At 52.9% G+C, this 10119-nt stretch overlaps 1 protein-coding gene across 1 annotated transcript; it reads right to left on the minus strand.

Moving 5' to 3' along the window:
* Positions 1-846: 846 nt before the first annotated feature.
* On the minus strand, positions 847-2902 carry LOC308240299 (melanoma-associated antigen 10-like; the record flags this gene model as incomplete). The annotated part of the gene is made up of 2 exons (XM_080653189.1): positions 847-1789; positions 2835-2902. 2 exons carry the CDS (start codon positions 2900-2902, stop codon positions 847-849), a joined length of 1011 nt encoding a protein of 336 aa, XP_080509315.1.
* Between the last annotated feature and the right edge of the window lie 7217 nt (positions 2903-10119).

Below are 10119 nucleotides of genomic sequence, written 5' to 3' on the forward strand. Positions count from 1 at the left end.
TCACAACCAATGGCTACACATCACCATCATCGGGCCTGAGCCTCAGTACTGCACTCCACATGAGCAACCCCCCACTCTGGCTGACTCACCCCTCCTGTCTTAAAGCACATAAACCTCACTTCAGCTTTTATGTCCTCGTGTGTATGGAAACATACCCACTCTCAAAGACAAGGCCCAGGGGACCAAAGCTGCCTGTGTTCACTCCCTTCCCAAGCCAGCGTCCTTCCAGTCCCGGTGCGCAGCTCCTCTGCTCTGCATCCCCTCCCTTTCTCTGGCTGGGTTGCCTTTCCTGGTGAGGACAGAGGCTCAATGAATGTTTAGGGTGCACATGAAGCAGTGAGAAGAGTCTTTTTACTGTTTATGTTTCTACATTCTTGAATAAGCTAAGAAAATCCAGGTAATATATTTTATTTTTACAGAACGACAGACTAAAAATGATGCAAGAATTCAAAAATGAACAATTTTATCTCTGTTTTACTGCTATGCTCTTTCACATTAAAAAAAAAAAAAAAAACCATTCCAAGTCCATGTTATCTGGTTACAGAGTACAAATAAAATGAAGGACTCCCAATTTGTTTTACAAAATAGCAAAGCTCTTTGTCTTAAGTTAAATAACAATAAACGTGTGACCTGTGTCATTTGTAAACTTAGATTCTGAAGCTAATAAACATTCTACTTAAATTAACATTTTAAAATACCAAAAATAAAAGAAGATACATTTCTAAGTCACCCCAATGGAATGAGACACACAGATGTTATTCACTATAATCCCCTAGTCTGGCCCTCCACTGCTTGGATCATTGACTTCCCTCTTAAAACACAAAGTAAAGAAATCTGCTTTGCACTTCACTGAGGGCAGAAGAAGCTACCGGACATGGCAGAAGAACTTGCACTGGCCATGGCAGTAGTATCATCTGTGGTGCTAATTCTGGCCTGGGCTCTCTGTTCCTCCTCTCTCAAAGCCTCCTCATACCAGTCTGGGAAGGATCTGGGGTCACTCCCATTGATCTGGGCCAAAAACTCCAGGACTTTCAACTTGGTGGTCTCAGTGTGGGCCCTGGGCCCCCACAGGAACTCGTACCGTGCCGGTTGGCTGTTGCGCACCTGCCGGTACTCCAGGTACTGTTCCTGCACCCAAACTTTGGTGAGGAGCTCCCTGGGCTCCCCATAGATGCAATGCTCCATCCCAGCATGCACCCCCATGGCATTCAGTGCTTCCCATACCTTCTCTTCGGGGACACAACCATCCTCCGAGAAGATTATACTAAGGATGAGTATCAGAAGGCCAGTCTTGGGCATACTGTGCTCATTGCTCACCATCCCATCATAGGTGAGGCCCAGGCTGGTGACTAGGACATAGGTGTGGCTGGTGGGGTCCACTTCCTTCACATCAATGCCATAAACCAGCTGCATGCACTCAGAGGCCTCGCTGAAGATTACAGCAAAGTAGTCCTGGTGCTCTCTGATGATGCTACTCAGCATTTCTACCCTTGTGGTCAGCTCCTTTGTGCGACACTTCAGGAGCAGAAACCCCACCAGATCAGCTACCTTATCATCAATCACGTCTCTGGGCAAGGACTCCATGTCTGGCAGGGCCCGGGAGGTACTCGGACCCTCCTCTTCTTGGCTGCTGGACTGGCTCAATGGAGCAGCAGCGGCAAAGGCAGTAGGGGGGGCACATGCACTTGGAGAGCTCTGGAGAGGACTCAGTGTCCCAGCAGCAGCATGAACCTCCTCCTCTTCCTCCTCCTCCTCCTCCTCCTCCTCCTCCTCCAGGGTGCTTGGGGTACTTGAAAGTAGAGGGTAGCAAGAGAAAGAGGAGGAGGAGGAGAAAGAGGAAGGAAAAGAGGAGGAGCAGGTGGAGGAGGAGGAGGAAGAAACCTCTTCCACAGTCTCGGGAATCTCAAGCGTGTAGCGTCGTCGCTTTGGAGCTCGGGGCATGATGACTCTTGTCAGGCAGACACAGGAGTGCGGGCAGGAGGTGGGCAATGAGGACTCACAGGCCTGGGGAGAGAGGAAGTGTAAGTGGCCTCAGCTGGGTACACCCTTGTCCGCTTTGACAAAGCAGAGCTACAGGTCTCCTCTTTAAGGGTGATCTTGGGCCTCACTGGGGTCTCTCCTCCTGGGTGGCCTGTCCCCTAAGATCCTGAATGAGGAAGTCAGATGGTTCTTCAGGGTACAGTCGTCATAGGCCAGGGTTCTGTGGCTGGCAGTGGGGTGGGGTCGGGTGCTGCAGGGGTTCTCCTCTATTCTGGCATGGGGGAGAACCTGGAGACACATTCTAGGTGAGGGCAGGCACCTCACCTTGACTGCTGGCACGGCCTGGACCTCCTCTGCTCTGTGACCTGTGTTTTGTGCCTCAGACCAAGGCCTTTATGCCCTGGTTCCTGGAGCCCCTGTAACAGGAAATGAGGAAACACCTCAGCGTGCAGGTGGCATGCACAGCCATGGGCCTCCAGTGCTGACAAGAGGGAGACCAAGATTCTGTGAGTTCCCCACTGTTCTGGCCTGGATGGTCTCCTGCGTCCTCACTCAGGGTCCTCACCTTTCCCTTGGCAGGGCCCGTGAACCTCCCCTCTGCTGGCCCTGAGGCAAAACTCTCAGAACAAGGCTACACACCCCTGAGACTGAACAGAAGAAAGTGAGGGGGCCCTACATCTGACCACACCGGCCCAGGACATCCCACGGGATACAGTATGACCTGGCCAAACTCTGTGGGGGCTATCTGCCCTGGGACGGGGAGTCCCCTCAGTCCTAACGTTGACATCTGACAGGGTCTTGGACAACTTCCTGTGTTGACCTGAGGCCACTTTCCTTCAGACTAAAAAGCTCACCTTCCTGAGTCACTGGTGGAGGACGTGAGGGACACCACCGCTAGCCACCACGTTCCACTTTCTCTCATGGCGGACAGAAGTGGCAAAGTAAGGCTGGGATTCGACCTGTTGTGATGTGAGTTTTTCCCTCAGTCCTCAGCTGAACCTTGAAAGGAGACAGCAAGACTCGGGAGCAGGGAAGGAGCATTAGGGTTCCTGCTGTCTTTCCTCAGATTCCTCACCTTAAAAGAAGTCAGGGCCCGGGCCACCTCCCCCCTCCTCCTTTGCTGACCTGCACGTGGCCCCCTCAGTCCAGCTCTCTCACCTGCCTGAGGCCCACCACCCCAGCCAAAATCAGAGTGCTCTCTCTCGGACAGCCCTGCCTGGGGTCTCTCGGAGCTGAAAGTGGAAGTGGGGTGAATGTCCGTGAGGCCCACATTTGTACTGGAGGAGAATTCCCCCTCCTTCCTCCCTCATGGTCAATAGCTTGGCCACTTGCAGTGCCCGAGTGTCCTGGCTCTGCTGTCCATATACCACACCCTTTGTGTAAGGCCCCACCTCTTTCAGATTCCTGAGAGCAAAGGGAGTGGGAGGATCCATGGGAAAGCGATCCCAGAAACCCCAGGGCTGAGGGCAGGTGCGCGTTTCTGAGGGGTCCCCACTGGGGTGGGATCCAAGGTTCCCTCAGTCCTCCCTTAGGATCCTCCCCTGACTCTGGCAGATGCTGGCCCCACCCACTGCTGATGTGAGTTCCTGCTCTTTATACCCAAGCCCCACACTGTCAGGCCCAGATGCACGCATAAGAAAATGCCACCTATGATCATCCTCCCATGAGGCCTGCCTATGGACTTTGGAAGGTCCTGGGCCCACCCCCTGCCGCTCTCCAGTACTGCTCCCGATCCTGACTCTGTTGTGCAACTCAGCACAGGCTGTGTGGTCATCCCCTCAGCGGGATCCCAGCACTGTCTCTGGTCTAGCTTCCAGGGTCCCTCCGTCCTCCATCAGGGTCCTCACCTTGACTCTGGCAGGTCCTGGGCACAACATCTACCTACATGGGGTCCCACTCCCTCTACCAAACCCCTAGGTAGGGGTGGGCAAACTTTTTGACTCGAGGGCCATAATGGGTTCTTAAACTGGACCGGAGGGCCAGAACAAAAGCATGGATGGAGTGTTTGTGTGAACTAATATAAATTCAAAGTAAAGGAGCAGAGGGGAGAGCAAGAGAACCCTCCGCTCTTTCAGCTCCACGGGCCGGATAGAACAGCCGAATGGGCCGAATCCGGCCCGTGGGCCGTAGTTTGCCCACGGCTGCCCTAGAGTCTCTGAGACCAGGACTGACTCTGGTCTAGATTCCAGGGTCCTTGGTGCACCATCTGCCTATATGGGGTCCTTACTCCCTCTTCTGAAACCCCAGAGTCTCCGAGACCAGAACTGACTCTGGTCTAGCTTCCAGGGTCCTTGGCACACCATCTGCCAATATGGGGTGCTACTCCTTCAACTGAACCCCCAGAGTCTCTGAGACCAGGATTGACTGTGGTCTAGATTCCAGGGTCCTTGGCGCACCATCTGCCTCTATGGGGCTCCACTCGCTCTACCCAAGCCCCCAGCGTCTCTGGGACCTGGACTGACTCTGGTCTAGCTTCCAGGGTCCCACCCCCTCTACCAAACCCCCAGTGTCTCTGAGACCTGGATGGAAACACAGAAGGGAGATAATGGGGGGTGTCGTCATTCTCACCGGGCCCCCCCACATCTGTTCTCCAGTTCCTGGCCCCACCCTGTGCTGGCCTGGGGTCATCATTCTTACAGCAAACCCCCTCCCAACCCCCAGAGACTCTCAGACCCGCATGCGGAAGTGAGATAATATCCCGTGTGTCCACCTCCCCTGGGTTCTGCCTGGTTGGCTCTGTGGTGGGGTCTCGGGTCCTTCCATCCCCCTCAGCGAGCTGAACTTGACTCTAGGAAGCTCTGCCCACCATGCTGACCAGAGGCCCTGCTCTTTGTCACCGTCCCCGCCTCAGAGCCCGCTGTGCGAGTCAGGACACACTGTGTGTGGCCACCCACGTGGTGGACAGCAGGGGTGGACTTCTGCGGGCTTCCCTCTGCGGTGGGACCCAGGTCCTCACCTGGATTCTGGTAGGGCCTGGGCCCGCCTCCTGCCCAGGTGAGGTCCGCCTCTGCCCCCAAGGCCAAGGTTCTCGGAGCCCAGGGTAAGGGACACAGAGGCTGCTGTGTGTGGGCATTCATGACCTGCGAGCTCCCGGGCGGGGCTGGCTCTGCTCTAGGTCCCAGGGTCCCTGGTTCCATCCCCCTCTGTGAGACCCGGGTGGAGGTGGACAGAAGGACACGCTGCCTAGGGTGCTCCTCCCAAGAAGCCCGCCCCCAGATGGATCTGGAGGGCCCTGGGCCCGCCCCGGCCATGTTGCGGTACCACTGCGCCTCTCACCAAACCACCAAAGTCGCCCAGACCTGGCTGCGCCAACCTCGACCCGCCGCATGTGGTCACCCCCCACCCCGCCCCGCCCAGGGTGCTCCAAGGACGGAAACCGTTGTTCGAGGCCCCGGGGTCCCTCCGCCCTCCCTGGGCACCCTCACCTTGACTAGGCCAGGCCCCGGGCCCGCCTCTGTGGATGTGAGCTCGCTCAGGCTCTCCCCCGGGCATCCCAGGGTCTAGGAGACCCGGATGTGGAGGCGGAAGTGATGAACTGGGCTCTGGCAGGGGTCTCTGAGACCCAGAAGAGGCGTGTGTGGTCACCCTCACCAAAGCCCTTCCATGCTGAGTGTGTGGTGGGGCAGGGGCTCCCACCCCCCGGTACTCACCGTGACCCTAGGCAGTGCTTCTGCCCTGCCCTCCGCTAACCAGAGGCCCTGCTCTGGATCTCTGTCCCCAGTCTAAGGCCCTGTTGTGGCAGTCAGGGTGGAACCGAACAAAAACGGAGGTTCTGCTGTCTGCCCCAAGGACAGCCAAAGGCCTGAGGCAGGTGCTGTTGAAAACGCAAGGATTTATTCATGAGTCACATGACCTGGGCCAGTGCTGGGCTCCTGTCTCAAAGACCAATCTCCTCTTCCTACCTAAGCCCGCCTTTTTTTTTTTTTTTAATCTTTATTGCCAAAAGTGTTAGGGAGCTCCCCCGATTTCCCCATTGACCCCTTCCAGCCGGCACCAGCCCCCTGCCCCAGGCCTCCATTCACTACATGGTGTCTGTGGCCCTGGGTTATGCACACAAGTTCTTTCGTTAGTCTCCTCCTACCCACCCCCGCCTTCCTTCTGAGATTTGACAGTCTGTTCCACGCTCCTATGTCTCGGGATCTATTTTGTTCATCAGTTTAGTTTGCTCTTTAGATGCCACATGTGAGTGAGATCACGTGATACTTGTCTTTCTGGCTTATTTCGGCTACATAGTATTCTCTGGGTCCCTCCATCCTGTCTCAAAGGGTAACAGATTTCCGTGCTCAGAGGTCGGAGACTGTCCTCCTGAGATGCCTCTCTGGGCTCATTGACTGTCTCAAGGACTCTGACCTTCAGGGAAACGGGAAAGCTGGCCGGAAATAACATGGTTTTATCACTCTTTTTGCTTCTGCTCATTTCAGGGCTGTGCAAAGAGAAATGTTTTAGAAGTGGTTAGTGTTCGGGACTCCTTTACACGTTTTCCCTTTCTCTGGTCAAACTCAGAGAACGCTTCAGCAGCACCCAGGGGACGTTGTGGGAGGTCTGGGAGCGGGCACTGAATGATTGCCTGAGGGTGACCAGCCAGGCATGGCCTCATTCACAGTGAAGGGGACATCAGACTTTGGAAGAAAGCACCTGTCTCCCCTGGAAAGTGACTTGTCTGTTGTAAAAGTGTCCCTTGGCTTATGGGGGCTTGTATTACACATGTCACATAGCTACCTCGTGACCCAAGGACAGATCTGAAATACAGCTCTAATGTAAAAGTGATGGGTAGAGTTTTTGTTTTCCTGTGTGAGAAATCTTTAATTTATTTGGGTCCCTTCTAGCAGGGTTGCTAATGGTTGTTAGCTGTGAGGATGATGGGCTTTCTCCCAGGTGTCGCCTGGAATGGCCCATCTTCTGAGCCAGACTGGCTCTGTCGTACACCACTTAGCAGATGGGGTGGACTGAATTCTAGGTGGGCCTCCCAGGAAGGCCCCTGGAACTTGGGCTAGAGACACTCAGATGCTGATCAGAACCTTCCTGGCATCATAGGGGGATCCGTGAGTAAAGACCCTCCTGTTTCAGGATGCATGACTAATGTAAGGTGATTCCCCCAAGGTCAGGAGTCAGGCAGTTCTGTCTCCTGTCCAGTAGGCAAGGCTCAGGGGACGAGGTCTTCCTGGGCTTGCCTCAGGACCCCCTAGCCAGATCCTTGGCTGAGTGGGTGAAAATAAAAGAGGACAGCAGGGATGAACATCTTTCTGGGGCCAGGATTTCTAGCCTCCTCAGGATCATCTGACGACGTGTGTGGCATGGAAACAGAAGAACATGGACTCACAATTCTCATTGGATTGTTTATTTTGTACCATGTAATTTTGCCTTTCTTTATTAAAGCAGAAATGGATTTGTGGTTACAAAGCCTGTGATATTATTGTCCTGCAATTGTCCTTGAACTGCTCACTGAGTGAACACTTGTTATTGGAGGAGCCCTCAGGCTCCTCCTCCTCGGCCTGGTCAGAGTCCTCAGGTGGAGCCATGTCTGAAAGGCCAGCTATCAGAACGGAATAACAGATGTTGTGCAAAGACATCACCGAACGTTGTAGTGGTTCATTTGGGGGGGTGGGGTGGGGGCAGATCCCCTGTGCCTTCGGTTCTGGTAGTAGCTATAGGCACAAACATGACATTACCAGAAGTGTCTCCCCCACTTGAACCACTGGTTGCACTTGGGCACTGGACCTCCCTGGCACTACTCAGGGGCTGAGGAATGGAGAACTCCAATGACTGGGTGGCACTGGGTCCCAATCATTCCTGGCTGTCTCCTGAGCCTTTTGTTCAGCTTCTTAGTTGCTGTCCTCGTGGTGTATTCTTGGGGAGTGTCTTGTGAGGGCCATCTTCTTTTTTGTCTTTGGAGGGGTGGCATTGAACCTGGACAAACACGAGTCACCTAGTTGCCTTGTGCCTTAATATTCTCCAGGAGCCAAGGCTTGCCTCTCTGGAAATTGCGATTTCTGTAGATCTGAAACAAAATTAATTAAATTAGTCAATTGTGGGGAAAATATATCTATTTGACATTAACTGGCCTCTCAGAGTCTTTACTCATCCCTGCAGGTTGTCTCTGAGGGAGCCATAGTTTCAAATGAAAATCTGTACTTTCTCATCTTCTGATAAACACTGTATATCATGTGAAAAAGGGTTAGACCCTGAAATGAAGCCCTTTCAGTATATCGTTCTTCTGGGTCCACTAGGAAGATGTTTGAGTAACAGGGAACATGGGAAATGGGAGGTCTTTCTACTTTACCATTATCTTGTTCCCTGGAGAGCAAACTGCAGAGTTGCCTTGGTGTATTTTGCTAAAACCATGGAGGTTCAGGAAGCGGATGAAACTCTTCAGGCTGTTCGATTCAAAGATGTGCTCCTCACCCCTTCGGCAGAGAATCTCCCTCTGGAAAAGATTTTCCTCGATGATCACGGTGTCTCCGTCGTCATTCCAGCGCACAGACCTGAAGGCGTCGTCCTCCACTATCCTCCAAAGCTTTCTTGGGAAGGACGGCCCAAGAAGAATGTTGTTTCCTTCCACATTGGCGGCACTTTGGTTTGGGTCCTGTGGTTGTGGGTTGTCTTGCGGGCTTGGATCTTGGCTCTGTTCTTGGCCCCTGTGCCTCTCCAAAGCCTCCCTGGGACCCACATGTGGATCTGGGGATGTATCATATTGGACTATTATTGGTGGTTGTCCATCCTCTGAAGGGGCCAGCTTGGCTTCGTGCATCTCATGGGTACTCTGACTAGCCATGTTGATGCTCTACATCAACACGCATTTGGTACCTGGATCCTAACACTTCAAAAGTGGGATCAGAAATGCCTTTGGTCACAGCCGTGATGCCCTATATATACTGTCGTCAAAATTCTAGAGTCTCGGTCATGGGGCAAACAGCTGCCTAAGTCATGTCATGTCACAAAAGTGACTTATGGCTGCTCTGGAGTGAGGGCCCTGGCCAAGTGTGGGGGAGGGGACATCTTTAGAGCCCCCATCTTCTCTCTTTTCAAATAGTACAGGAAAATAGGGGTCAGGTTAATAGAAAAGGTGCTCATATGCTGCCAGGAAGACTGTTTCTTGTTGCCAGTTCTCTGGATGTGTTGAGAGGTCGAGATCCTATCTCCACCCCCATCCCTACAGGGGGAGTGGCAGTTGATGGCATCTTTATTGCTCAAGGGCAAGGCCCTGGTTAGTCCCAGCTTGGGCTACCACCAAGACTGCCTGGGTCAGATGGGCCCCTGGGGGACTGTACCTCCCAGAAATTGGTGGTTGGCCCAGTCTCAGTACGTAGCCCCACTCTTCAATGCACCCCTCACAAGATTCCTGCTTTGGTCTCTTCCAGCTCTACCTGCTGTTTTGTGGGTCCTGATCCAATGAGCCCAAAAGAGAGTCCTATTTTCTTACTCTTTCTTAGAGTTCCTAGAGAAGGGTTGTGCTCCAGCACAGGTGAGAACATTCCTCTCATTCCTCAACCTCAGTTCTACCCAAAGCACCTCAGAAACAATGTTACCCATGGGGTTGCTGTGGGAATGGACAGCCACACCCTCTGATGTCCTGGGGGCGGGGGGGAGATCCTCTTGAACTCTGTTGCCGGCAAACCTCACCTCTATTAGGTCACAACAGGATTGACTTTAGTTTCCATTTCTTCCATATAGGAATTCTTCTCACTACCCAAGGTGGGCTCAATTAGGGACACCTGCATTTGTCTTCCCATATCACCATCCACAGACCCTTGGATTCAGACTCCATTAAGGACTTTGCTTTCCCAGATTTCTGATCTTCTATTTCCAAGTTGGATATCCTTTGGTACTTCCCCTTTTCATTACTGATTTGGAGGTGAGGTGCATATTCAGCTCTGTGGAAACAAAGCATTTCACTGACTCACTCTCATGCCAGCCCTATTCTCCTTACCAGAATACCCCTCCCCCACCTGTGTGTTCCTCTCCTGCCATAGCCTTGAAGGTAGCTACATTGAATCCTTTTGTTTGCTCTTGCCTTAGATATTTTCAAAGAACCTATTTTACATAGACTCACTGCCAAGGAAAATTACAATTTCTTTAGGTAGCCACGACTGAAGGAAGCCCATATGAAGATAATCATAAATATGTACTTGAACATAGAGA

Source organism: Plecotus auritus (genome assembly GCF_963455305.1).
Source record: "Plecotus auritus genome assembly, chromosome: X".
Classification (NCBI taxonomy): domain Eukaryota; kingdom Metazoa; phylum Chordata; class Mammalia; order Chiroptera; family Vespertilionidae; genus Plecotus; species Plecotus auritus.